The following is a 27396-nucleotide window of genomic DNA, read 5'->3' on the forward strand; positions in this document are numbered from 1 at the left end:
AGCTCAGCAAGCGTTGCTGAGACCCCCCTGGCAGGACCGTCCTCCTCCTGTGATGTCATTGTAATAAAACTTATCGTCAAGGCACCTACCACTCTGCGTGTGATTTCAGGGTATTGGATACTGGAAAGATTTCAGGGTATTGGATACTGGAAATACCACTCTCATCTCCTATGACCTTGTAGAGGCTCATGATGGAAATATTAAGACTGGTGAAAGCAAAGAGAGAACAGAAATAAATGTGAGTGTGTGTAAAAGCACAAAGAATCAGGGAGACAAGGGTTAAAAGGAGAGGTGTGTGCTAATTGCAGCAGGGCTCCTGTGTGTGATTTCATTCAAATGAGGAGGAGGAACTAACTGGCTGAAGATAAGGTGTTGGGGTGGTGCCAAACCAAGCCAGGAATACACCTGTAAGTCGAACAAGGCAACAGATATTCAAGAGTTTTGCCTAAGGCTGATGAGTTCTGAGACAAAATAACGGGGAAAAGATTTTCAAGTGCTATCCACTTCCAAAGGATACAGAAGGCAAGTCCAAAGTCCAAGCTGGGCTTGCTGCCGGCGGCGGAGGAGCCCAGAGCCACAGCAAGGACTCGCCAGCCAGCTCGGAGAGATCCCACCTGGGCACACACGTCCGGGTGCTGCTGGGCGTGCGGCTCGGGGCGTGCCAGCAGGTGAGCTCACCTTGCTAATGTTTCATAAAATAAAATCACCTTCCCCTTCTACAGGAGCTCACGGTGAGGTTTTTTGCAGTTTCCCGCTCTCTCCTCTGTTCGGTGCGGTGTTTCTTTTGCTCCTCCTGGACCTGATCCTTCCTGGCAGTGGTGAGCCGAGCTGGGGTGGGTGCAGGACCTGGAGGACTGTTGCGATCCTATCACGGCCGTGGCGGGCTGCTGGGCAGCCAGCTCCTCTTTCCTCCAGCCCCTCCCTATTTTATCCTAAGATTATTTTTCCTGGGGAAAGATCTGATTATCCACCAGGATTTCTGAGTTACACAGCTTGAGATAGTGTCAGCCTGGGGACAGCTTTTGGAGCTGATCTCCTTGCAGCTCTCACTGAGCAGCGTTGATCCCAGCTGGCTGCGTCCAACCACCGTTCTCCTGGGTTTGGGTTTGCAGAAGCCTTCACCACAATGTTTGCTAACAAGAAGCACTTCATCACTGCCATCATCGGGGCGCTGGTCACGCTCTCCATCATTGCCCTTGTTCTCAGCCTGGTGAAGATTGAAGATGTCACCCTGCCACCCATGGTTAAGGTGAGCCCACAAGAGGGTCCCCGAGCACCACTGCAGAGATCAGTCACCTTGGGCAGGTGCTCAGAGACAACAGCTTGTCTTTGGGGTTAGGAGGTGAAGGAGGGCTCGGTAGGACCTGCCTTGTAGTAGCTGGGTGAGCGTTTCCTTCCCATCTCAGGCAGAAGAAATACAGCCTCGTCACCTCGAAGTCAGGGAGGGGAAGCCTCCTCTGAAACTAGCCACCACGCTAAGCGTTTGATATGTTTCAAGGAGGTTACCTTGGGGCGGATGGGTAGGGCAAAGCCCTGCCCCGCTCCCTCTGCCCTCCCAGTGCACAGCACCGTGGGGCGAGACACCTCCACGTGGCCTTTGATCCTGCCAGCTCCCACCAGCCTGTCCTGACCCGCTCACAGCACAGCACAAGCATCGCAGCTCCTCCCCGTCCCTCCCCTGCAGCTTGGCATCCCACCCTGGCTGCTGGAAGAGGGTGGGCAGGGTTTCTGGGTGAGATGGAGGGCTTTATGGAGGAGAGGCACATGGTTGGGTGCTCCTGGACTGGGTCTGGTGTGGCCCTGCCACTCCGTGCCCAGGCTGGGGGACCTACCGTGGGGTAGCAGAGAGCACTGGAGATGGGGGAGTTGCTGCCCCCAAGATGGGGCCAGTGTAGAGAAAAAAGATGTGTGACCAAGAAAGAAAATAAAAAAGCATGAGGAAACAATCAAGAAAATATTTGTGTGAGCTGGCGTTGCTGCACAGATCTCAGGAGAGCGAATGAAGCTGTGACCCAGAGAGGTGGTTTTTGGGGCATCCTCTGTCCCGACCACCCTGGCAGGGCCATGGTGGGGCCAGGGGTGGGCTGCTGCTCCTCCTGCCAGCATGATGGTGGCTTGGTTTTTCCTTCCAGTATGGGATGGTGTTTGATGCAGGCTCATCCCACACCTCTCTGTTTGTGTACGAGTGGGATTCAGACAAGGAGAACGACACCGGTGTGGTCAGCCAGACCTTGTCCTGCAACGTCCAGGGTCAGTATCCCCCTGCCCCGGGCTTGGTGCTGCCCTGTGTGTTTGTGTGGTGGGTGGGACGAACTGGCTTCCCTCTTTGGCTCTGTCCATCACTGGTGGCATGGTGGGAAGCCCTGTGTGCAGGCAGAGTGGTCCCTGACTCCTCACTGGCTCCACTCCGTGGTTGGAAGGCCCTCAGCACCATGTAGTGCCCACGTGCTTGGTGGAACTGAAGCACCTTGGTGTTGCTCTGGATTTTCATTCCTCCATCTTGGGCTGCCTCCAGCTGCCTGAGCTGCTGGCTTGACTGGGAAAGGTCTCATGCATAGAGCTGGGGACATTTCTGAAAGCATGGGAGATGTGGGGAAGCCATAGGAGAGGAACGTAAGTGTGGGTCAGTCAGGTCTTGGGGGGACCAGGGGACCCTGGAAAAGTACCCTTTGTTGCTAAGAGGTGACAGATCTCACTGCCCTGTGCCCTCTTGCTCCCACATCCCTGTCCCTAGCCATTCCCATCAGCCTGTCCCAGCCTGACTCTCTTCCAGGTCAAGGCATATCGAGCTATGCCAACGATCCCCCGAAAGCTGGTGATTCCCTAAGGAAGTGCCTGGATAAAGCCCTGAAGGTTGTTCCTGCTGCAAAACAGAGGGATGTCCCAGCTTATCTTGGAGCAACGGCCGGCATGAGGCTACTGAGGTATCGCTGTGGGGTGCGGGGGTGACAGAGCAATGACTGAGCTGCAAGCAGCCACTGCCAGGACACAGTGTCCTGCACGGGCCAGGCTGCCAGGAGCTCCCAGCTCACACGCTGCCATGAGCAAGCGGCTGGGGAGTGGGGAGAAGGCAGCCCGGCAGGGACGCATGGGTGGCTGAGCTGTCCTGAGTGACTGGCCCCAGGGCAGAGAGGCTGCTCAGAGGTGCCTGTTGGCATCCTGGGACTGCACGTCCTAGAAGGGTGCTGCATGCCCAGTTCCAAGCAAGAAATGCACCTCAGGGCTCTTTGTTTGCTCTTCACTATCCCTTAAACACAAGGGAGTTGTGATGCCCCCAGGAGATGCGTCGTCTGTCCAGATGGATGGGTGCTGGCGTGGGAGCCGGGCAGAGGTAGGAGGCAATGAGGTGCTGCAGGACCTGCCCTCACCTTTCACCAGCTGCTATGAACTCTCTTAAAATGTCAACCTTCATTTCACAGTTCTTGATTTTACGGCTGCAGATATCTAACGTTATTTCTGTGCCCTGGCAATCAGACCCCTTCCCTGGGAAGGAGCTGGGTCATAGCCTGAAGGTTACTCGCTTCAGAGAGCGAGCACATGCCAGCGGCCCCGAGACATCCTCCCCCATGCAGAGGTCTGAAACCAGGATGGCACCATCCTGAAAGACCCACTCGAGCTCCACAGCCAGCCCTGGCTTTGGTGCAGTCAGTGGGTGACCTTCAGACCTGGGATTTACGGCACGATTCCCTCTGGCCTCCAGCACTATGAAGATACTTAGGTGGGGAAGGGTGGCCTGGCAAACCGCTGTGTGACTCGGATCAAGCTGCACTGGAGGGAAGAGATTGCTGTTGCTCCTAGATTGGTGGTGCCAAGTCCAGACAGCTGGGATTTATGCTGTAGGAGCAGCTTTGACAAGTTATGTGGCAGGAAACATCATTTCGCACAAACTGCTTGTTGCAAAAAAATGGAGCATGTGGAGCTGGGAAAAAAACAGACTGTTTCCTTGTCTTTCCTCTGTAGTATTGGTGTAGCTGGGTTTGTGTCCTGACCTTTGAGTCCTTCTTAGGCAACAGAACAGCTCAGCAGCAGATCAAGTCCTGGCCGAAGTCGCTAAAACTATGCAAGAATACCCCATGGCTTTCAAAGGGGCTCGAATCCTTACAGGAGAGGAGGAGGGGGCTTACGGCTGGATCACCATCAACTACCTGCTGGACTCCTTCACTAAGGTGGGGGAACAGTGAAACACCCACTCCTTCTTTGCTAATACAGTTTTTCTGATTTTTCTTAAGCTTGCTTATCACAGAAGGAAAGGTCTGCCTTAACAGCTTTTGGGAATGGCCTAGGAAAAGCAGCCAGTTGTCCTCTGGCTTGCCACAGTGAAAGAGGATGGAGAAATAAGGAGTGGGGGTGTCTCTGTTGAGAGCTAAGGGCACATCTCCGCACCATGTGGACACAGTGTGTCTTGGGGACAGCGAGGTCACCATCTAGCCCAGTGGGGACCATTTGCTCCTGCTGGGCTTTGTCTCGCTGCCCTGGGAAGGTCCATCGCTGTGTGGTGCTCAGAGACCCCAGACCAAACCTCTTTCCTGCCACCCTCTATGCCAGCACAGCCACCGCTCAGAGCTCCTGCACAGGCTCTTGGAGGATTTCTGCCCTTCCCCTCACACCAGTGCCTCTGCAGCTTGCTCTTCAGGAAGGGCAGCCCCTCCAAGGCTGGTGCACACCAGCACTTTCATCTGGGGACCGGTGACTCGGAGCCATGTGAGCCCACACCGTGTTGGCATATCTGACCAACTGTCTGACCATCAGACAGTTCAATCTGTTTTTTCTGGCTCTGTCAAATGGCCATGTTGGTTGGGCAGGGAAGGCAGCAGGGCCTCACGCAGGCAAATAATTGGATTGAATACCCATTGAATTTAGGAACAAAACCCTATTGACTTCATGGCATCATAGGCTGGAAAAGACCTCTAAGATCATCAAGTCGGAGTGGGATGAGAATTTTTCTCAGGCCAGGTAAGCCCAGCTGTGTACTACTCCTTCCTCTCTTGTCCCATGTTGTCAGTACTCCCCCAGAGCACACACGTGGGTTCATCCAGAGGCGGCCAGCATTTTTGGGGCACTGGATCTTGGAGGAGCATCCACTCAGATCAGCTTTATGCCCGAAGGTTCAGTGATAAACTGGAATGAAGCCTCCAAGTTCATGCTGTACGGATATAACTACAGCATCTACACGCACAGCTACCTCTGCTACGGGCAGAACGAGATGCTGAAGCGACTGGCAAAGCAATTGATTGTGGTGAGAGGGGAACTGGGGGTAATTGGACTCTGGTCTCACGATACCGGCCACAGACTTGTTAATCCATAAAATAAGAACAGAGAGGTGTCAGCAGGGAATAAGAGCAGGTACAGACTCCTTGGAGCATGGGTAGGCAGGTGTGGAGAGGAGCACGGGAAGTGTCAGAAGGGGTGGCTTGGGAAAGATAGTCTGGCTGTTCACAGCTGCCTTGAACAGGGTGTAGAAAAGGCAGGACCAGGCTCTTCTCAGAGGCGCAAAATGGCAGGACGAGGCAACAGGCACAAGCTGGAACATGCAAGTTTCCAACCAGATGCAGGGCAAAAGTTTTTCCAGATAAGAATGGTCAAATATCAGGATAGGGCCTAGAAATGTGGTGGAGTTGCCATCCCTGGAGTTATTCAGAACTTGACAAGACAAGGCTCTGAGCAACCCATTCTAGGTGGTCATGCTTTAAGGAGGGAGTTGGCACAGGGACCCTGTTGCTCCCCCCAAGCCTCAACTACTCTGTGACTGCACGGACTTGAGAAAAGTGAACCACAGATCTTTCTCAGGGCATTTTTTGGATGGTCAGAGGGGAAGAGAGTCTTCATGGAGCTGCACTGTGCCAGGAGAAGAAGCAGCCTTGATGAGCCAGAAGGGTTTGCTTGTGCTGCACAGCCAGGAAGGTCCCAGGTGGTGTCCCTGGCTGGGGCTGGAGCTAGAGACAGAGCTAGAGCTGGGGTGGAGAGGGCTTTGCATGCCCCAAATCATGATCCTGTGGCCAGGGGAGAGACGTGCTGGGTCCCTGAAATTGGGCTGCCTCCGCGGGAGAGGGAATGAGAGAAAGCAGAGTGAGAATTAGGGTTGAGCTTGGGCTGGGACTGCAGATGGTCGACAAGACCAGGATTAAGGAACAGGAGGGTCTTTCCCTGGGAGGAGGTGGGAGATGCTTCTGTGGCTTTGGGGGGAGCACTGGGTGAACCCTGCTGCCGGCATGCTCGCCAAGGGGGTTTGGAGGGGGCTGCAGCCTGCGATTTTGCTATTCCCAGGAGTCATCCTCCAGCACGCGAGTCGATCACCCTTGCTACCCAAAAGACTACAGCGAAAACATCTCGCTGTCTTCCTTCCGCACCAGCGCCTGCACCAACCAGAGCGACCCACGCCTGACCCTCGATGACAGGAACGTGACCCTGGAGGGCAGGGGCAATGCCACCGCGTGCCTGGCTGCCATCAAGAAGCTGTTCAATTTCTCGGCGTGTGGCCAAAGCCAGGACTGCACCTTCGACGGCATCTACCAGCCCCCAGTCAGCGGGAAGTTCATGGTAAGGCAAATCCCACCCTCCTGCTTCCCAGGCAGAGGATGTCCCCGGGTGCTGTGGTGTCCCTGCATGCCCACGGCACTGTCACCTCCCCGCAGCAGAATGGGGGCAAGAAGCTCACAAACTGCCACTGCCCCAGGGCACACCAGGGATTGTTGCTGTCTGGGTTTCCAGCCAGCTCTCCAAATGGGACCATGTTAATAAAACAGGTGCTTAGTCAAAACCCAAGTTTTCAGCAAAAAAACCCAGCTTAGCCAGCAGCCTTCAGGCACGGCTCTGCCTGCGCTCGATGTGCTGCCGTACCTACGCTCCAGCCCATCATCTCTGCTGGGACATACAAGGGTGGACAGACCCGGTGAGGGACAAACCCAGCCTCCTGCGTCGAGGGAGGTGGGGGCAGCTGCCAGGGGGGTTTCCCCACTGTGACTCAACGGCATTTCTACCTCTTGCCTTTCAGGCCTTCTCCGCCTTTTACTATAACTTCAAGTTTCTCAACCTGACCGAGGGGCAGTCGCTGGCCACTGTCAGGGAGACCATCGAGCATTTCTGCACAAGAGGCTGGGAAGACGTACGTTCCCCACAATGAGAGGCTGTGGGGAAGCCTCACAAGCAAAGGGGTCCTGGGGTGGGGGAAGAGGTGCGGAGACTCCCCCAGGGCAAGGGTCTCTGGTTGCTGAGCCGTGTCCTACACAGCGGAGCCACCCCTGAGCTCCTGGCTCGTGCAGCATTGGGAAAGGGGCAGCCAAGGCAGGTGAGGGCAGCAAGATCTCCCCTCCAGCACAGGAGCTGGGGATGGAGGAGGATCTGTAGCACTGAAGGATGGGGATAAGAGAGCCAGCTGCTGGCACCACTCTAAGGAGGAGTCAAATGGGGATGGATAAGGCCAGGAGAAGTGCTAGGACCACCATGGGGCAGAGAGCAGGGGCTCCTTGCACGAGCAGGCTGAGATGGGAGAATCAGGGGCAGAAGGAGTTCGAATATGTCCCTGTTTCCACGTGGAGAGTGAATCCTCCTCAAAGGAGTTGCTCTGAGGACAGGGCTAAAATACCTGCCTGGCCTAGGAGTCTGTTTCTGGCTTCTGGTGGCTACAGAGCCATTGCCCCTTGTGCAGCAGTCGTCAGGGCATTATCCCTGCATGGAAATTGCCTGCAAATAACTTCCCTTCCTCCCCAAACATTTTCCCCCTGCAGCTGTCTTCTAGCTACCCTGAAGAGAACCCTGACCGACTGCCTAAATACTGTGCCAACGCCAACTATATCCTCACACTCCTCCTCGACGCCTACAAGTTCAGCGAGACCAGCTGGAACAACATCTTCTTCCAGATGAAGGTAGGCAGCAAACCCAGCCTGTGGGCAGGAGCAGAGGCAGCGCCGGGGCAAAGAGCCAGCTTCCCACATTGGGATGCCGTGAGAGCCACGGTCCAGAAAGCCCTGCCTGCCCCACATCCCAGCGTGGCACTGGGTGTGAGGCCAGCTACTGCACCCCGTTTGGGCTGTGCAGGAGTGGGTGGCTCTGCATCGTCAGTGGGGCTTTTCTGCAGAGCTAACTCATCGTCCCATCTCTCCTCGGGCAGGCGGGGAGCTCTGACGTCGGCTGGACGCTGGGCTACATGCTGAACCTCACCAACATGATCCCGGCGGAGGTTCCGGCGCGGGTGAAGGGGCACGTTCCTTCCCTGTGGGCTGTGGCTGTCACCTTCATCATCCTCACCCTTACCTTGGGGCTTGCTGCCCTACTCCTGCTCTTGTGGCTGTAGGAGCCTGGCTGCTTTTCAGAGCCTGGCAGGAGCACTTTGGGGCTCGAGGGCTGTCTGCACTGCTGTGCCCTGTGCTTCCGCCAGCAGAACTGGCAGCCTGAGCCTGGTTCAACAATGCTGAGCACGTGAACCTCTACAGCACTGAAGACCTGAGGGCTGGCCTCCAATGGGGCTTCCCCAACATGCAGACAGGCACCATGTGAGGCTTCCAGAGGAGCTCCGCTCCCGTGGAGACCTGCTAGGATCAGCCTAAGCACCACAGAAACCCCAGCCATGCCTACCTACCTCCTCACACCGCTATGCCTGTTACTGATCTGGACTCCATCCCACCAAGCTGGTGTGTAGGGCTGTGGAGAGCCAGCCTAGCTGTGGAAGAGCTCCCTGAGTGCCACACTGTTCATGCATGGCTGCAGGCACTTGGTGACAGAGTGGTTCGTGCGATGCCGGGTCTGACCATGGTTGCCAACAGCCAGGCAGGTCCCAGCTGGGTCTGCCAGCGTGAGGGCATGCAAGGCTCTGCGGCACCCCAGCTGGCTCTCCTGAGGGTGAGCGTTTGGCCTTATCTGATGGTCTTGGAGACAGAAGGTAAATGGAGCATACAAAGTCAAAAGTGTGGTCCATGCCTCCCCAGAGCATCCATCTCATTTCATTTCATCTCGTCTCATCTCATCTCGTCTCATCTCGTCTCGTCTCGTCTCATCTCATCTCATCTCATCTCATCTCATCTCATCTCATCTCATCTCATCTCATCTCATCTCATCTCATCTCATCTCATCTCACCTTCCTTTTCTTCTGGGATAAAGGGACTGATTCTCCCAAGTGTCTTCCTGGAGACCAGCCAGTCCCACCAGCAGAAGGCCTGGACACCGTGGGTGTCAGGCTGAGACTCCAGCAGACTGTGAGTCCTGCCCTGATCCTGCGCATGTGGCTGAGCTGGGTCCTGCCCATGACTGCGCCTTTGCCTCTGCCTTTGGTTCTGCTCATTTGTTACCTGCCCCGTGGATGATTCATCTGTTTATTTGCCTCCCGGCAGCACGGAGCTGACCTTTGGTGTCTCTGCAGAAAGGCAGGCGTCTCGCAGCTCTCGTCATCCAAATAAACACTGTAAAAGTCAGCGAATGGGGAAATGCCTGTTACTTTGCTCCTGAACAGTTACAGGTTTATTGTTTGTTTCCCATGAAAGGGCTGGTGATGACGATGGAGACTCAGGTGACAACAGAGACTCAGGGGAGAGTCCACATTGCTTAGGGCTATTGGAGATGCCCCTGGAGACCTCGCAGCGTCTGCCAGGCCTCGGAGAGGAGCCAGCAGGGCATGAGGACAGGCCTTTTCCTTCTGAGAGCTGGGCTATCCTCACCTCACCCATCCACTGTCCACCAGTGGGACTCCCCAGAAATGTAAGAGGGGCTCTGGGAGCTGCCCCTGACATGTCCCGGCAGGGTTCCCAAATCGCCTTGTGCACTGGAAAGCGAGGGTGAGATGCCTACCAGGCACAGACACGGGGTGTAGCTGGACTGGAGAGGAACCTGGTGCAGAGAGTGGGGGGCTGCTGCTATCCCCCACCTCCCAGGGCTTCCCAGTCCCGAGCAGAGCCTGAGTCCCATCCACCGGGCCAGCCTCCCCCCATAGCCCCAATGCCACTGCCCCTCTGGATGCCTCAATGGAATAGAATAGAATAGAATAGAATAGAATAGAATAGAATAGAATAGAATAGAATAGAATAGAATAGAATAGAATAGAATAGAATAGAATATTTTCCATCAGAAGGGACCTACAATGATCATCTAGTCCAACTGCCTGACCACTTCAGGGCTGACCAAAAATTAAAGCATGTTATTAAGGGCATTGTCCAATTGCCTCTTAAACACTGACAGGCTTGGGGTATCGTCCCCCTCTCCAGGGAGCCTCTTCCAGGGTTTGCCCACCCTCCCGGTGGCCATGGGCCATGCAGGCTCTTGTCCTGGGATGGGGCAGGCCACAGCCACCCCACGCAGGGTATCTGCTGGAGGTTGTACCCAGCCCCGGGATGATCCTGTTGCTGCCAGATACCCCTGCTCTCTTCCCTGACCCACCATCTCCAGCCACCCCACGTCACTGCAGCCCCCACGCCCCCCGTGCTGAGCCCCTGCCCACATGGCCATGCTCTCCCTCCTACAGCATCTCCAACCAGCAGTGAAGGGCAAGAAACACTAGACAGCGCACAGCTACAGGGAGGATTTTTTAAAGCCTGTGCTGGTTCCAGCTCCCCAGGCTGGGACACAGGTACCCCACATTACAAGTCCACAGCTCCCGGACATTTTGGGGTGATTCCCCAGTCCGCAGTTCCTTGCACAAGTGCAGCAGCAGGAGTAAGTGGCTTCAGCAGCCTCTGGAGCCAGCGCTGTTAGAGACTCTCATAACCGGAGTTCTTCTGGCAGCATATGACTGCGAGCAGGCAGAAGATGAGGATGAGCATGACGGCCAGTAAAACCGTGGCTGCTATCCACTTGCTTCTCTGGAGCCCTACAACTCTCTGGGGAGTCTCCGAGGGAATCATGCTGGTGAGATTGAGCATGTAGCCCAGAGTCCAGCCCACGTCTACGTTAGCGACCTGTGCAGACGGAGAAGGAAGAAGGGTGTGAAAGGCTGCAAAGTACCACGCAAGCCAGAGAGCTAGAGAAGACCTTTGCTGTTGCACCCCCAGGTCCTGCTCCGCAGCCACCATATCTGTGCACACCTTGGGCTGCAGATACCCCGTTACTGAGACAAACTGTGGGAGAGCATCAATGGCCCCAGCCAGATGTCCCAGCCGGTGCCTGTGAGCATAAATCAAGAGCTGCTTAATTGGTCCTTCTCACTGTCCTGGGCACAGGCAGCAGACCCTACTGCCCCGCTATCCCCTGGTCCCCACCCAGGCAGGGCAGGGGCTGGGGCAGGGTGGGCACAAGCCATTTGACAGCACAAGGTGTAGAAGCTGGGGGCTGCCGGGCACTTCCCTACCTGCCGGACGAAGCGGATGTTAAGCCACGTCGTGTGGTTGAATTTGTAGCCTTGCAGGAGAAGGGTGAGGGCGTAGGAGCTGGCTGCGCAGGCGTCACGGAGGTGGGTCCTGTTCGTGGTGGGGAACTCCTTCTGTACCTGCAGAGGTGGAAGAGCGCGGGGGAGCTGCCGGCACCGCGCAGTGCTCCACGCACCCACGGCACAGCCGGGAGCCGAGACCTGAGAGCACCCGGGCTTGGGGAGCAAGGAGGACCCGGGAGGCTGCAGGCTGCTCTCCTGTGTCTCTCTCTGACCAGAGATCTTCATGTTCCTCCCAGCACCCTCCAGCTGCCGTCTGCGCAGCAGTAGATGGGCTGTGGGTGAGCCCCCAGGCTGCCCGGCGCCCAGGCAAAACGTGGGCAGGGGCTGGCGTCTCCTAGGCAGGATCTCACCTTGTCCCAGCTGCTGGCGCAGAACTGCCAGATGGTGGCATTGACGGAGCTCAGGGGCTGCCCTCCAGTCAGGTTCAGAAAGTGAAGGCTGTGGTAAAGCCCCGAAAACGCCTGTGGGTGTTTAAGACCAAAGGCAGAAGGTTAGTGAAGCACCCAGGGGTGCTCTGCAGGGGTCCCTAAGGCCACCTCTCCGATCAGCACCGTGGGGTGATGCCTGCTGACCCGCTGGGAGGGACCCCTGCCACTGCTGCCAGCACCAAAAGAGATTGGTTCTGTGACAACAGAGGTCAGAGTCTGCCTGGCACGCTGATGAACACCCTGCATGTCTCCACGCATCAGGCACATCCTAGCTTCCAGCACATCCGTTGTCCCTGGCACTATTCAGACTTGTCTCCTGCAGCATTTTCCTGGGGTCTTGGTCAGCCTCTGGTGCCCCGAAACCCCCCCACCCCCCCCACAGCCGCAGGGACGGAGGCTCCTTACGAAGAACTGTCCCCGCACGGGCGGCTGATAAACCCCGTTGAACCCGCACGTCCTGTTGGCCCCACAGCTGAAGTTGAAGAGTCTCTGGATGGCCATGCTGCACACCACCGGATCCCCTGTCCCCGTCACCGTGAGGACCTGTGCAGGGCTGGGCGTGCTCGGTGCACGGACACAGGGACTGTCGTAGAGCTCTGCCGTGGTGACGTTCTCCTGGTATCCCTCGGGGTAGCAGGGGTGCGATATCTGCTGGGGGGACGGGCTGCCCTGGAGAGAGCGGGAGCCGTTAGCATCACCCTGGCACTGAGGGTGAGGATGGAAAGGAGAGAAACAGCGCACAGACACAGCGCATTTTCCCACACCCAGATGCAGGACACTAGTGTGCTGGCCCCACCACCCATGGGGTCTTATCCATGAAGTGCAGGCACAAAATCATGGGGACAAGCACAGCACGGCCACGCTGTCGTCAGCTATCAGCTACGTGACAGCCACATGCCCAAGGCCTCGGGGGGTTGCACCCCGTGCTGAGCGTGGACCCATTTTGTCCCCACTCTTCCTTTGAAGGGTCACCAGAGCCAGGGGAGAGCCAAGGCTGAGAAGTCACTTAATCAAAAACCAAAATGGACACTGATTTCTCTCTGCAATGTGCTCTGGATGTGGGGCTTTGCTCCTCCCAACCAGCACAAGCTGGCGTTGAGCCCTCACTCCACAGCCAAGCCGTGGACGTGAGGGTCCCTCTGTGCAGCAACGACACCTCCCTTCACTCTACCATGCCCAGCACCTGCTGCGGAAGACCAGGCTGTGCAGATTTCTTTCCATAAAACCAACTTATTTGTTACCAGACTGGTGCTAAAAAATCGTGATGGGTCTTCCCTGACCACCCAGCACCCAGCAGGTCACCTCTTCCAGGGCTGGGTCCTTCCAGTCCCCTGCGACTGCAGCTGGGCTGGCACAGCCTCTCCATCAGGGATGGGATGGTGGGCAAGGCAGCCCTGGGACAGGTGCCCCTGGCACCCGCCATCCCAGCAGCGCCAGCGGTCAGGCATCCTGCTTTGGGGTGTCCATCTCCATCTCAGCCCAGTCCTGCCCTGCTGTTGGGACACCCCTGGGGTGGCTCCTGCCATGCTGCCCCATTGTACCCACCGTCCTCGCTGGGATTTGCACAAAGGCACCGAGCCCGGCAGCCACCACAGCCAGCGGGTGTTGCCAGCCCAGCTCAGTGAGACCGGGGCTCAGGCTGCAGCGGAGGACCACAAGGTTGGAGATGGTTACCTGGTGTAAGGATGCCATCAGCATCTTCAGGGCTTGCTTTTGCCCGTAGCAGAGGTAGCTGTGGGTGTAAATGGAGTAGCTGGTGCCGTAAAGCCTGAGGACGGCTCTCGTGCTGCTGTCATCTATGGTGGTCCCAGGAAGGAATGCGATCTGGGTTGACGCCCCGCCGAGGTCCAGAGCTCCGACCGTGTCCTCCGCTGGCGGGTGGGTCCACTGGCCTGTGAAGGAGCACTGCCCGGCACTGGGATTTACCCATGGGGACCCAGCACAGGGTGACCACACAGGTATCGGCTTCCCAGCCCAGACCACAGCACAGGGACGGGAGACCCCCACTGCCTGCTCCCCCAGCCCGCACCTCGACCAGGGTCTCCAGCAGGTAGTTGACGGTGATCCAGCCGAAGGAGCCCTCCTCGTTCCCCGTCAGGATCTGAGCTCCGCGGAAGTCCACAGGGTACTCGCCAATGGTCCTGGCGACCTCGGCAAAGACCTGCTCGGCCTTGGTGCTGTTCTGCTCCCTGCCCGGGGAAGGAGATCATTGCCACATGGTGCAGGAGGCGACGGCTGGGCAGCTTTCGGAGCAGGGCTAACAGCAAGAGGCTGCCGTCCCCGCCAAGGCGCGGGGCTGCTCAGCGCCAGGACACATCCCCATCCGTCACTGCCCTGCCTGCGGGCTGGCTCCTGCAAGCTGCCAGATCCCTCCATCGCTGCTGCTGCCGGGCGGGGGGTTCCCTGTGGGCACGGCGAGCGGCTCTCCTGGACACCCCGGCCGAGTGCCAACAGGGATGCTGTGCCCATCACCATGGCCTGCCCGGGGGCAGCCCCCCGTGCCCCCAGCCCCCGTGACCCCAGGCCACCGCAGCAGCCACGCTGCAGAGACGCGGGGTGGGGAAGGGGTCGGAGGTGGTCGGCCCCGGGCAGTGCCCGTACCTCAGCAGCCGCATGCCCGCTGTGGCCCCCAGGTAGGTGGGGGTCTGCCGCTGCTGCTCTGCCGGGACGATCTTCATGGCCTTGTCCAGGCAGGGCTTCAGGCTGGCTCCAGCCCCAGCCGGGTCGTCTGCGTAGCTGGAGATGCCGGGTCCTGCAAGAGGGCACGGCGGGGTGGAGCCAGCTCAGTGCCACCTGGGAGGGACAGGGCAGCAGGGACATGTCCGCTCATTCCCCAGGCCCAGGGAGCTTTCTGGATCTCCTTGGCGATACCCAGATGTCCTAATCAGATCTCTAAACTCTGCTGTGGTTGGTGCTGTACAGGTACCAAAATGAAAACTGCTGACCCAAAGATCAGTTAGGAATCACATACCAATAACCAGCAGAAACCCAGCAATGTTTAGGGACTTCTGCAGAGGTTTTTAGGAGGCCCCATGGGAACAAGACGCCACACATTATGAAAGGAGCTGTGAAGAGATGAAGAGAAGAGCCAAGGAAGTGGTTGCACAGGAGAAGAAGCGAATTCTACATGTCCAGCATCCCAGGCTGCAAGACGATGCACAACCACCGGCTGCAAGACTGGACTGGCTCTGTGCAAACTGGGGGCCAAATTCCTTGCCCAGCTCTGGATCCCCCGATTACTGGAGGGCTCCCTAAGGTGCAAACTCTCCCCACTATCAGTTTCCTTTGGTGCTTCCACCAGGCCATCTCTCTTTGGCCCAGCACAGGCTGAAAGACTCCGATCACCGACGATGCTGTGAGAGTCTGGGACAGCGATCCGCGAGGCTGGGGGAGAGGGACGGCCACGTCCCAGCACGCTCACCGGTCACAGCGCAGGCTTCCACCTGGGAGACGATGCCGGTGCCGTTCTCCTTGTCCGTGGGCCACCGGTAGATGTAGAGAGCCGTGTGCGTGGAGCCGGCATCGAACACCAGACCATACTGGGGAGGCAGAGGGGACATGGGGTCACAGCACGCTCGGGGCTGCACCACACGCCACGGAGGTTTCCGAGAACATCTGCGCTAGCTTCCTGCGCGGGCACGCAAGCAGCACAGGTTTGCACGTCCAACCTCGCTTTAGCAGCCCCTCTCCACCTCTAACCCCCCACCCCCAAGTTATAGCTTAGAAAGGGAAGAGGTGCAGGTCAGCAGGGCGGCTGGCAGAGCAGGGAGGCATCCAGGCACGTCTCAGAGGGCTCAGGCTGCCAAAGCTGCTCCCAGACCTTCGGGAGTGGAAAATTTCACCAATCCTGACTATTTTTTAACAGTCTGCAAAAACCATCAGAAAGTAACAGGAGAGAGAGATGTGAACCCACCAGGACATCTGAAAACAGAGAAGAGAAAGTGTCTGGGGTGGGAGATGGCCCAGCCCCAGGAGGAGGGCTGCTCTGCCCTCTCCCATCCCTAGCAAGGAGCCAGGACTGTGGTTTAGAGGGGGTGGTTGATCTACCTTGATTAGATTAAGCCCAGAAAACCTGGGCTGCCTATAGGAAGACTCACAAGGAGAGAGGAAGGCAGGGCTGACAGAAGGATGAGAGGTGGAAAGGGGCTGGCAGTCATTCCCGGGCTCCCCCAGGTCCCACTGGGCACCTACTTTGCTCCTCGTCGGAAGGGCAGCATCCTTCACCGCGGTCACGACCAGCAGGAAGACGGCCACCCCCAGCACTCCCAGCACGGCCGCCAAGCTCCAGCCCAGCGCCCTGAGCAGGCGCGACTGCATCCCGGCGCTGGGCTGTGGAGAGGGGTGGTCTTGGCAAGGGCAGCCCCAACCCGCCTGCCCCTGCCCCATCTCTCCAGCTTCTCCCGGGGTGCCCCACTCCCGGCAGCTCGGGAACCGCACATCCCCTAAATGACCCCCTGGGACACAGAGCGGCCGGGTGTGGAGATCGTGAAGCTGTCCCTTGGCCGGCAGCAGAACAGCCCCCTGGGACTGAATCTGGACGCTCACCCACCGGCAGCTCCCGTCCCGGGAAAGGACAGGGGCGACGGGTCCCTCCTGCCCAGCCCTTGGCCCCGTACCTGTGCCCGGAGCAGCCCTCCTTCCTGGGGCACAGCCTCAGGGCAGCGCTGCCTGTCCTGCCTGCACCCTGCCCGCACCCAGCCCCGCCGAGCGATGCAAAGCGAAAGTGAGCCCTGTGCCGGCCTCGGATGTCCGGGTTGCTGCGTCCAGCCCGGGGCGGGAGCTCGACGCTGCCTGCGGCATGGCATGGCGGGAGGAGCGGCCATGCTCGGCGGTGGCAGCCGCTGCCTGCACCGGGGCAGAACCCCGGCCTGCCTGCACCTCTGCCTGCACCTCTGCCTGCACCTCTGCCTGCACCTCTGCCTGCATCTCTACCTGCACCGCCCCGGGGCGTTGGGAGCCTGGCCATGGGGATGGGTCCATGGCCATGGGCACAGGTGGCTCTCTGGCCATGGGGACAGACAGGACCCTGGTCATGGGGATGGGTCCCTGGCTGTGGGGACAGGTGGCTCCCTGGCCATGGGGATGGGTTCTTGGCCAGGGGGACAGGTGGCTCCCTGGCTGTGGGGACAGATCACTGGCCATAGGGACAGACAAGACCCTGGCTGTGGGAATGGGTCGCTTGCTGTGGGGACAGGTGGCTCCCTGGCCATGGGGATGGGTTCCTGGCCATGGGGACAGACAGGACCCTGGCTGCGGGGACGGGTCCCTGGCTGTGGGGACATGTGGGTCCCTGGCCATGGGGATGGGTTCCTGACCAGGGGGACAGGTGGCTCCCTGGCTGTGGAGACAGGTCCCTGGCTGTGGGGATGGGTCCCTGGCCATGGGCACAGTTGGTTCTCTGGCCATGGGGACAGGTCCCTGGCCATGGGGATGGGTCCATGGCTGTGGGGACAGGTGGCTTCCCTGGCTGTGAGGACAGATCCCTGGCCATGGGCACAGTTGGTTCTCTGGCCATGGGGACAGGTCCCTGGCCATGGGGATGGGTCCATGGCTGTGAGGACAGATCCCTGGCCATGAGGACAGACAGGACCCTGGCCATGGGGACAGGTGGCTCCCTGGCCGTGGGGAGAAGTCCCTGGCCGTGGGGACAGGTCTCCACCTGCCAGATTCATCCTGTTTCTGTCCTGGGCCGCTCTCCCAGCCTGGCTGTGCCTGCAGCCGGGCAGCGCGGGGCACGGCAGAGCCGGGTAGCAGCAGGCTTGGCCCACGCTTTCCCCTGCAGTGTGTTTACGCAGCAGGTCTGGGGCAGGGATACCTGTGGGGCTCCCAGACCCCAGCCACTGCCTTCATCCCGGGCCCAGCCCGCTTGCAGGCTCCCCGAGGGGCACAGGGGCTCACTGGGCTTGTCGTGAGCTTTGGGGGAGCTGCCCCCATGCGAAGACCCCGCCGGGCAGCGCGAGGACCCACTAGAGTGGAGGTCTCCCAGGCAGACCCGCTCTGCCAGCAGCAAAGTGGTTAATGGTCTCTCCACGCCAGCTCTCCACGCTGCCTCCTGGACGAGGGCTCTCCTGGGCAGGTTGCTGGTCCGGGGCCAAGGGGAGGGCCGTACAGGGGACTCGAGGCAGCCTTTGTCCCAGGAGCGGGGCTCTGCACTCCAGGTACACGCTGACACCAGGGCAAGCACAGCGAGGCTGGGAGCAGCGGCCAGGAGCCCCCAGGTGAGCCACAGGCAGGGCTGGGGACCATTGGTGGAGAAGGGTCAGGGGGTGGCGGTGGGGTCCGGGCTGGGGGCACCCCAGGTAGCAGCAGAACCAGGTGTGGGGGCTAAACATGCTGTGTGGGCTGGAGGGGTGGGAGGGAGAGGGCTGGGGTGGCTGTGACCATGGTGCGGGGGGCAGAGGGGCATGGAGGAGATGGGGACGGGGCATGGAGGGCACTGCGGAGCCCCAGCGCTGGTGGGAGAGGTGGGAGGCAGGGGACCGCTCTGCCTGGCAAAGGTGCTCCCAGCACGCACGGTCACCCTCTTTCTTATAGTCTTAATAGCCATTTTCATAGAATCATAGAATGGTTTGGGTTGGAAGGGACCTTAAAGATCATCTGGTTCCAACCCCCTGCCATGAGCAGGGACATCTTCCACCAGCCCAGGGTGCTCAGAGTCCCGTCCAACCTGGCCTTGAACCCTGCCAGGGAGGGGGCAGCCACAGCTTCTCTGTGCAGCCTGGGCCAGTGCCTCACCACCCTCATGGTGAAGAATCTCTTCCTTAGATCTAACCTAAATCTGTTCTCTTTTAGCTTAGAGCCATTCCCCCTCGTCCTATCACTCCACACCCCTGTGCAAAGCCCCTCTCCATCCTTCCTGTCAGCCCCTTCAGGCACTGGCAGCTGCTCTAAGGTCACCCCAGAGCCTTCTCTTCTCCAGGCTGAACAGCCCCAGCTCCCTCAGCCTGTCCTCGGAGGAGAGGTGCTCCAGCCCTCGGATCATCTTCGTGGCCTCCTCTGGCCCCACTCCAACACATCCACGTCCTTCTGATGTTGGGGGTTCATAAAAATGCACAGTGGGGAAATCAGCACCCCGTTTTCCTGAGCAACAGGCAGTTTAGATCCAGCAGTGCCTCTGAGCCTTTCCCCCTGCATGTTGAGGCCCCCTCTGTCCCTCCCCACAAGGGACGCTGCGTGGTGAGGGACGTTTGTAGAGCCCGTTGGTGTGCCCAGTTGTACATAAACACGTGCAGCAACGGCCCAAGTGCTGTGCACAGCTGTGAACTTTCCGCACATCGAAACGGCCAGGCATTGCTCCTTGCAGTGCCGTGCAGCAGCGTGCCTCTTCTTTAGCTCTGGAGGCATCACCACCACCTTCCCGTCCCTGCTGCTCGTGCACCGAGCCTGCCGCATGCAGCAGCAGGTATCAGTGCCAGCCCACCCTGAGGTGCTGCTCAACGGCTGGGCAGATCGATCGGTTTCTCATGTGCCTCTTGGCTTCTTTTCTGCCAGCTGAGCTCCCTCCCCCTGCCCTGCTCTCCTCCCCGGGCCTCGCTGGCTCTCTGCTGCCTTTGATTATTGCCTCCTGCCCAGTCAAAATGGAAATTAGTCTTTACCAGAGCAGGTGGAGCTCATTTCCCACCCACTCCCGCATGCAGAACGGTGCAATTTGTCACCACGTCGTATCATCCCATCGCCCATCGCCTGGAACAGCATTTCCAGGATGTGGGCTGGGCTGGGGACTTTTTGCCATTGCTCTCTTACCTGGAGCAGGGGAATCAGCCCAATGCCACAGTTATACCTGGGCAAACTCTAGCAGGGCTGATAGGACTGGAGACGTGGCAGTATAGGGATTCATCAGCTGCTTCCATATGACCTCTCCTGGCCATAGCCACCGTACAGGGCAGGGCTGCTGGCTGTGGGGTAAGGTCTGATAAGGGTTTCCTGTAGTCCCGTGTCCCATGACGTCGGCTAGAAGAGAACAGCCACTATCCATCGTTGTAGATCTCATGCCACGCAGGAGATTGGTCACCCATCTTTGTCACCAGAGACTGTGACTCCAAAACAGGAATCGGCATCTCCTTCAACCTTGCCAAAGGTCTTTCCTCTCCTATTCAAGCCGCTGACCTGGCCTGGTGAAAGGGCAAGGGAATTTCTCTGGGTTTTTATGCACTTGCAGGAGAAATGTGTAGCCATGTGATGGCACCCAGGTGCCACCCCAAAGCCCTGCTTTGGTTAAACCGTGTCTCTAGGCTGTGTCCAGGGCCCTTGGGGCATCCACCACTGAGCTGGAGTCTGGCTGGCAGCCTAACGCCGTGGACGGAGGTCAGCCTGGCTCCCCACAGCCGTGCTGCCTGCGCGGCCGGTGGCACGGAGCAGGGTGGTGCAGGAGGAGGAGGGAGAGCATTTAGAAAAGCACACCTGGACCAGCTGCGGGGTGCCAAGCACGTGGACATGTCGGTCACCATATGCTGAGGCCGTTGCGGGGAACCAGACCCCTTGGCTTTGCTTCTCCACAGCAGTTTCTTACTGGTGCCTCAGGGCTGATTCTGCTGGGAGCTGAGCTCCAGCTGGATGAGCAGGAGGTGCAGGAACTGCTCCGGTCCCCAAGGGCTCCTCTGCACCCTGTTGGCTTCACCTGTCCGTGCAACGCTATTGCTGCCAGCATGCCAGCTTGGCTATGGGGCTGTGTGTGCCCAGATCAGCAGGAGCTTTCTGCACTGCCCTTCTGCCTGCCCTTGGGGCTGCAGGAGAGATTTGGGGGTCACCTGCAGGCAAGGACACTGTCCCTGCGTGTCCACTTCCCTGCTGTGGCATCACCAAGAGCTGAGGAGAGCTGGACCAGGCAGGAGACATGTGGCTGGAGATGCTGTTCCCTGCCTGGAGCAGCGAGGACCCTCTCAGGAACAGCCTGGGCCTGTTGGGCAACAGATGTGACCTGATGGTCCCAAGTCTTGTGGGATGAGTTTTGCGAGGGCGAAGGGTATGATGGCAGCGTGTGGGTGCCAGAGAGATGTGGCTCTGCACCCCGGAGGGGATGGCCACACTGGGAACCTGCCAGGGCGTGGTCCTGCTCGCTGCTGCCCTGCTTCTCCCAGGGATGCTGCTGGGAGGGGAGACGCTGACCTGCCACCCAGCCGCTAGTTTGAGCAGGGCAGAGGGATGGGGTCCAGGCTGTGTGCAGAGAGGGGCCTGAGGGGCTGCAGTTGAGAAGGCAGGGCTGAAAAAGCCATGCTGAAAATCCCCCAGGGAGGAAGTGCTCAGAAGGAGAGGTGTCGCAGCCCTGAGACTGCCCAGAGCCTCCCATAAGAGCAGCCATGCACCGGAGAATGGCTTCAAGCCCTTGTTAGGGATGGGGAAAGTCCCATCGTGACAGGTCCCACATCCATCCATGAGACCTGGCTATCAAAACAGTCCTTGCAAAGGCAGAGGTGTGAGCTGGGGCTCTTCTTGCAGGTTGGAGGAGGAATGGGCTACAAAGCCAAGGCCGTTGCAGGTCTCCTGGCAGCCACCTGTGTCCTCAGCATCATTGCCCTCATTCTGAGCATCGTGAACGTGAAGGACGTGTTTCTGTCTCCCAGCACCAAGGTAGGGTCCTTGGGAGGGGCGCGGCTGCCCCTTGGTGTAGCATTTTCCCCAGGTTTCAGGCTGTTTGTCACTGAGATGGGGACAAACTCCCGCACAGGCTGGCGTGCCAGATGGGGCTGGCAGAGTTCGACCGCGGCCCTACAGCACACACAGCCTTTTCATCGCAGAGCGCTGCCAGCCCGAAGACAGATGGAGCCTTGTCCCCGACACGGCTGGTGGCTGCAATGCCACAGAGCTTTCCCGGCTCTGGTGACGCTCTTCGTTTGGCTGCTGGAGGTTCCCCAGCCCACCGGAGCTCTGCTGGCTCTCCTGCTGATCCCCTCGCTCTGCGGCGGGTGAAGCTGCTCTGCTCCCCCTGACCTCCCGTGTCCCCTCTGCCTCCCAGTACGGTCTGGTGTTCGATGCCGGCTCCACGCACACGGCTCTCTACATCTACCGGTGGCCCACGGACAAGGAGAACGGCACCGGCATTGTCTCCCAGGTGGAGGCCTGCGCTGTGACCGGTGAGCGTGCCAGGACGTGGCCGTCCCTCTCCCCTGCCCCTGCCCAGCTCGGGGACGCCAGTGCTGGCCGGCCCCAGTGCTTGTCGGGGTGGCTGCCCCGCAGCGCCGAGGCGAGCTGGCTGGTTCATGCCAGGCGTGGTCCACAGTAAATGCCCCAAAAGGCATTTAATTATTTGATACTCACAAATATGCAAAGAGGCACTTATTCCTGTTGCAAACGTGCTGTTGGGCTTTGGCACAAGGACTGCTCTCTGGAGGAAAGGACCAGGCTGGTGAGGGGAGGCAGGGTCAACCCAATGGTACACGGAGCTGGGCTGGAACTGGCAAAGGCCACGGGGCCAGGGCAAGAGGTGCCTGGGCAGGGGGAGAGAGGGCTCAGAGCTCGTCTCGGCCTCAAGACTGGGCTCTGCGGTGGTGTGGCAGTTACTGGTTAACTGCAAAGGTCTGACAGAGGGCAAAGTGTAAGGGAGAGGGTGTGTGGGCTAGCAGCAATAACGGTAAGCAAATCTTGGGGGAAGGTAAATAGTGATATTTCCACCCCAGAGCCTGTCCCTGCGCACCGCAGGACCGTGCTGGGTGCTCAGATCCAGTGCCAGCCTCTAAAACCGGGAGCTCAGACACGCTGCGCAGAGGGCACCTCTGCGGGTGCGTTATCGCTCCGCACGCCCTCCCGGCCGGACCAAGGAGAGCCGGCCCCTTCCCCAGCGAAACAGGGAACGGCTCTGTTTGCTGACCGAGTCCCGCGGGGCCAGCTGGCCGCCAGCGGGCTGTTTGGCCTCCCTGCGATGAAGCATGTGCTCAGCATCACAAGACGCACACCACAGCCCTCCCAGAGCTGGAGCTCGCTGCCTGCTCCCGCAGTGTGCCGTGGCCGTGGCCATGGCCATGGCCGTGGCTGTGGCTGTGGCCGTGGCGTGCGTGCTGGCTCCAGGCAGTCCAGCTCTGAGCATTGCCCTTGGCAAGGGCACAACTAGCCTGGGTACGCGAGGAAAAATCCCTGGGAGCTTTGGGGTTGGACGTGTCCCTGCTGCCCTGTCCCTCCCAGGTGGCACTGAGCTGGCTCCCTCCCGCCGTGCCCTCTTGCAGGACCCGGCATCTCCAGCTACGCAGACGACCCGGCTGGGGCTGGAGCCAGCCTGAAGCCCTGCCTGGACAAGGCCATGAAGATCGTCCCGGCAGAGCAGCAGCGGCAGACCCCCACCTACCTGGGGGCCACAGCGGGCATGCGGCTGCTGAGGTACGGGCACTGCCCGGGGCCGACCACCTCCGACCCCTTCCCCACCCCGCGTCTCTGCAGCGTGGCTGCTGCGGTGGCCTGGGGGCATGGGGGCTGGGGGCACGGGGGGCTGCCCCCGGGCAGGCCATGGTGATGGGCACAGCATCCCTGTTGGCACTCGGCCGGGGTGTCCAGGAGAGCCGCTCGCCGTGCCCACAGGGAACCCCCCGCCCGGCAGCAGCAGCGATGGAGGGATCTGGCAGCTTGCAGGAGCCAGCCCGCAGGCAGGGCAGCGACGGATGGGGATGTGCCCTGGCGCTGAGCAGCCCCGCGCCTTGGCGGGGACGGCAGCCTCTTGCTGTTAGCCCTGCTCCGAAAGCTGCCCAGCCGTCGCCTCCTGCACCATGTGGCAATGATCTCCTTCCCCGGGCAGGGAGCAGAACAGCACCAAGGCCGAGCAGGTCTTTGCCGAGGTCGCCAGGACCATTGGCGAGTACCCTGTGGACTTCCGCGGAGCTCAGATCCTGACGGGGAACGAGGAGGGCTCCTTCGGCTGGATCACCGTCAACTACCTGCTGGAGACCCTGGTCGAGGTGCGGGCTGGGGGAGCGGGCAGGAGGGGTGAGCCGTGTACATGTCCCTGTGTGAGTTGCAGCCAGGTTTCTTTATTCCCAGAGGAGGGACAAATGTCATTTTAGGGCACTAGTCAAGCAAATAAAAGTAGCCTGTTGTTGTGAACTGCAGACTCAAGTCCACTGATGTCATTAACAGCATCAAGGGTCTTTGTGTCCAGCTCAGCCTGGCCCTGTGCTCTCTCCACTTACATAGGGGTCGATTCCGGTATCACAGGGATGCAGCAATACCAGACCCCAGATGAAAGTGTTACTCTTTCCCTCCTCAAAGTCTCTGGATCCCAGCTGATGTACTAAGGAGCCAGACCTCAGTGCTACATGGAGGTCTATGTGGGTCAAGGAGGACATAGGCAGGAAGGGGTTAAGCAGGGAGATGGGACGTGGCAGTCTCTCAGGGGCTTCTGAGCCCACAGAACCTTGAGGGAAGGGACAGGGTCTGTGACTCCCTCCAGTTTAGACTAACACTTGCTGTCTTATTGGGCCAGTTTTCCTTTGCAGAGAAATGGGAACACCCACAGGACACCGAGGTTATCGGAGCTCTGGACCTTGGAGGTGCCTCGACACAAATAACCTTCCAGCCTGGAGTCACCATTGAGGACAAGAACACCTCTGTTTTCTTGAGGCTGTACGGCACCAACTACTCGCTCTACACCCACAGCTACCTCTGCTACGGGCAGATGCAGGCCTTGAAGATGCTGCTGGCAGATCTCCACCAGGTACCACAGCCACTGGTCACCAGGATCTGCTGAACCTTTTCCCACTGCCATGAAAAATGTCTTTCAGAAATTTTGGGTGTGCCTGTGGAAAAAGCGTTAGGGAACTGGGAATTTTCACACATCCAAAAACTGGCAAGAGGCTTAGATTTTTTCTCTTTAACCAAAAAGTTCTCTTATTTGGATGGAAGGTGGTGGTGGTTCGCTGCAGGACTCCCTTCTCCCTGGACGTTGACATGTAATGGCGTGTTTCACCATTTCCCAAGCCCAGCTGTGTCCTTAGGTTCTTCCCTGTCCCCATTCACTCGCCCTTCCTCAGTTTCTGCCCAGAGAGAGGATTCCCAGCACCCTCTCCAGCCCACTGCTCCCCTGCTAACCAGTGTCCTCCCATCTCACCTCGGGCAGAGTGCACAGCCCAGCACCATGGGAGATGGAGATGACCGGGTAGCGTGCAGGCAGGATGCATCTTTGGTCCTTTCTGGGCTAAGGCCTGCAAGATGCAGTGGGGACAGAGGGAATGCCAAGAGTGAGAAGGGGTAGGGTCTCACTGGCATCCCTGGCCAAACCCTGCTAACGGCTCCCGCTCTCTCCAGGGCAGCCCGTCCCCCCAGCAGATATCGCACCCCTGCTACCCCGAGGGATACCAGGAGAACGTCACCACGGCAGAGCTCTACGACAGTCCCTGTGTCCGTGCACCGAGCACGCCCAGCCCTGCACAGGTCCTCACGGTGACGGGGACAGGGGATCCGGTGGTGTGCAGCATGGCCATCCAGAGACTCTTCAACTTCAGCTGTGGGGCCAACAGGACGTGCGGGTTCAACGGGGTTTATCAGCCGCCCGTGCGGGGACAGTTCTTCGTAAGGAGCCTCCGTCCCCGCGACTGTGGTGGGGGAGGACAGAGGGTGGGAGTCTCCTCTGCCGCTGGTTGTGCGAAGGGGTGGGGGAGAGGACCACAGAGCTGGTCCCATCCGCAAACCTCTTCTACACTGGGAGGTGGCTTCTGCCTCCAGCAATGTCCCAGCCCTCCCTGAGGGAAATGGGAAGATCTTGTCCCCAGGAGCAACTCTGAGCTAGCTCAGAGTGCAAGCAGCAGCCCCAGGGCTTGTGCACCAGTTCCAAGACTTTCTGGTAGACCATCAAGTGGGTGCTGGATGCAGAACCCTGGGAACTATGTGGAACTTTGACCCCGGGCAAGAGGGACCCCTGGGTCTTTTGCTTGGGTGAGGAAGGAGATGTAGTTCTTACCATCTCTCTTTATCCCCCAGGCCTTCGCTGGGTTCTACTACACCTTCTACTTCCTGAACCTGACCAGTCAGCAGTCTCTAAGCGACGTCAACTCCACGATCCAGACCTTCTGCAAGAAGAACTGGACAGAGGTAACAGCCCCGTGAAGGGCAGCAAGGAGCCCTGTGTTTGTCCTGTCCCAGATGTCTGCCCAGGAAGCACTCGCCCTGCTGTTCCCTGGGCTAGGGAGGGTTTCTGAGCATCTGTTTCATTCCCTGCTGCACCGTGTTCCCCGATGGCCCCACAGCTGGTGGAGAACTTCCCGCAGCAGAAGGAGTACCTACACACGTACTGCTCCGTGGCGATGTACATCTTGACGCTGCTGCTGGATGGCTACAAGTTCAATGAGCACACGTGGAGCAGCATCCGCTTCAGCCAGCAGGTAAATGCCCCGCGGGGCAGCAGGAGTGGGCAGGGACCACGCCATGTCCTTGCCCTTGCCCGCAGACACGGTCAGGAGCAGCATCCCTGGAATCCCTCAAGCCAGAAATGTGTCCCCATCTCATGGCTGCTCCCCAGGGCTCTCAGAACAGTTTTGCTCTTACCTGCCCCCAAACGTCCAACGCCAGCTTGTTTATCTCACTTACTCTGGTGTGAACTTCAGCTAACTTTAAGCAGGTCAGAAGTGCAGAGCAGGATTTGGCCACTTTGGTCTCTGATGTTGGGTAAAATTGACTTGAGTATCAGAGAGGTGATGGTGGCCCCACAACCCATTTGAACCAGAATATGACAAAATCTAAAGGATCATGGGGGAGGAGGAAAGCCCAGATCCAAAATCACGTGCAGGCCACAGAGGCACATCTGGAGCAGAGCAGTCATCCATGTTCAGCTGCTCTTTAGCCCTTGGGAAGCAGGGAGAGGAAAGCTCTCTGTGTAACTGGTAGTGGCAAGACCAGGTTCACCACAGCCAGGTCCAAGTGTGACAACACTGCGGGGGCAGCTCAGGGCAGAGGTGCCCGTCAGTCCCTTGAATCAAAGCCACCAGTTCCTGGGAAAGGCACTTTTGGATGATCTCTGCTCTCCCACCTCAGGCAGCAAACATGGACATCGGCTGGACGCTGGGCTTCATGCTGAACCTCACCAACATGATCCCTGCGGAGGCTCTGGAACACGTCAAGGGGCACCAGCCCAGCCTGTGGGCAGGTGCTGTCTCCTTCATTGTGCTGGCCATAGTGGCAGGACTGGTGGCCATTTTCCTGCAATGTTTCTGGAAAACCAAGTAGCTTCCAGCCTCCTGGCTAGAGGCATCCTGCCCACTACCCCAGGCAGGGAAGTGATGCAAAAGAAGGTGGAAGGGGGAGAAGAATGCGGGCATTAGACCCATCTCCATTGCTCAGGAGTGCTCACTGGGTCATCTCTGTAAAGATCTCGAAGATCACACATGTACATTCAGCTCTCCAAGTACTTCCAAGAGGAAAAGACTCCTTTAATCTGGCTGACAAAAGCTGACTTGGTGGCTGGATGAAGCCAGATAAACTCAAACTGGAAATAAAATCCTTTTTGTTTTTCAAATACGAAAGTCACTGATCAGCCTAGCAGTTTCCTTGGCACTTCCAGTGCTGCTGGGCTGCTGTCCCGACAGCCGTGGGAGGCACTTGGTGATGGAGAGCAGTGGTGGCTGCCTAAACTCCGAGGAGAGGGGCAACCTTATCTGTATCTTGCCCCTGTGCAAGATATGCAAGATATCTGTAGTATGTGACAGA

At 58.8% G+C, this 27396-nt stretch overlaps 3 protein-coding genes across 3 annotated transcripts; 2 read left to right on the forward strand and 1 right to left on the reverse strand.

The window, feature by feature from the left end:
* Positions 1-1126: 1126 nt before the first annotated feature.
* On the forward strand, positions 1127-8290 carry LOC104338630 (ectonucleoside triphosphate diphosphohydrolase 8-like). The gene is made up of 9 exons (XM_009944691.2): positions 1127-1249; positions 2133-2250; positions 2774-2924; positions 4007-4166; positions 5003-5236; positions 6265-6537; positions 6992-7102; positions 7725-7862; positions 8108-8290. The coding sequence occupies exons 1-9, from the start codon at positions 1127-1129 to the stop codon at positions 8288-8290; spliced, it is 1491 nt and encodes a 496-aa protein (XP_009942993.2).
* Positions 8291-10509: 2219 nt separating this feature from the next.
* Positions 10510-16481, reverse strand: LOC104338629 (ectonucleoside triphosphate diphosphohydrolase 8). The gene is made up of 10 exons (XM_075439346.1): positions 16395-16481; positions 15970-16107; positions 15200-15317; positions 14380-14530; positions 13808-13967; positions 13453-13683; positions 12184-12447; positions 11701-11811; positions 11270-11407; positions 10510-10880 (listed from the first exon to the last, which is right to left on the reverse strand). The coding sequence occupies exons 2-10, from the start codon at positions 16093-16095 to the stop codon at positions 10674-10676; spliced, it is 1506 nt and encodes a 501-aa protein (XP_075295461.1). The 5' UTR covers positions 16096-16107; positions 16395-16481; the 3' UTR covers positions 10510-10673.
* Positions 16482-17913: 1432 nt separating this feature from the next.
* Positions 17914-27216, forward strand: ENTPD8 (ectonucleoside triphosphate diphosphohydrolase 8). The gene is made up of 10 exons (XM_075439646.1): positions 17914-17996; positions 21214-21345; positions 21731-21848; positions 22935-23085; positions 23498-23657; positions 24182-24412; positions 25003-25266; positions 25675-25785; positions 25941-26075; positions 26725-27216. Exons 2-10 carry the CDS (start codon positions 21226-21228, stop codon positions 26914-26916), a joined length of 1482 nt encoding a protein of 493 aa, XP_075295761.1. The 5' UTR covers positions 17914-17996; positions 21214-21225; the 3' UTR covers positions 26917-27216.
* The last annotated feature ends 180 nt before the right edge of the window (positions 27217-27396 follow it).

The sequence above is a fragment of the Opisthocomus hoazin genome, chromosome 19 (genome assembly GCF_030867145.1).
Source record: "Opisthocomus hoazin isolate bOpiHoa1 chromosome 19, bOpiHoa1.hap1, whole genome shotgun sequence".
In the NCBI taxonomy this organism is placed as follows: domain Eukaryota; kingdom Metazoa; phylum Chordata; class Aves; order Opisthocomiformes; family Opisthocomidae; genus Opisthocomus; species Opisthocomus hoazin.

What these genes read in the sequence shown, in the direction of transcription:
- LOC104338630 (XM_009944691.2), top strand. Translation starts at nt 1,127, where the DNA reads ATGTTTGCTAACAAGAAGCACTTCATCACTGCCATCATCGGGGCGCTG. An exon ending in CCCTGCCACCCATGGTTAAG is followed by an intron (nt 1,250 to 2,132) that starts GTGAGCCCACAA and finishes TTTTCCTTCCAG; the next exon opens with TATGGGATGGTGTTTGATGC. An exon ending in ACATCTTCTTCCAGATGAAG is followed by an intron (nt 7,863 to 8,107) that starts GTAGGCAGCAAA and finishes CTCCTCGGGCAG; the next exon opens with GCGGGGAGCTCTGACGTCGG.
- LOC104338629 (XM_075439346.1), bottom strand. Translation starts at nt 16,095, where the DNA reads ATGCAGTCGCGCCTGCTCAGGGCGCTGGGCTGGAGCTTGGCGGCCGTG. An exon ending in TGCTGGAGACCCTGGTCGAG is followed by an intron (nt 13,684 to 13,807) that starts GTGCGGGCTGGG and finishes AGTGCCGGGCAG; the next exon opens with TGCTCCTTCACAGGCCAGTG. An exon ending in ACATCCGCTTCGTCCGGCAG is followed by an intron (nt 10,881 to 11,269) that starts GTAGGGAAGTGC and finishes CCGTCTGCACAG; the next exon opens with GTCGCTAACGTAGACGTGGG.
- ENTPD8 (XM_075439646.1), top strand. Translation starts at nt 21,226, where the DNA reads ATGGGCTACAAAGCCAAGGCCGTTGCAGGTCTCCTGGCAGCCACCTGT. An exon ending in GGAGGCCTGCGCTGTGACCG is followed by an intron (nt 21,849 to 22,934) that starts GTGAGCGTGCCA and finishes GCCCTCTTGCAG; the next exon opens with GACCCGGCATCTCCAGCTAC. An exon ending in GCGGGCATGCGGCTGCTGAG is followed by an intron (nt 23,086 to 23,497) that starts GTACGGGCACTG and finishes TTCCCCGGGCAG; the next exon opens with GGAGCAGAACAGCACCAAGG.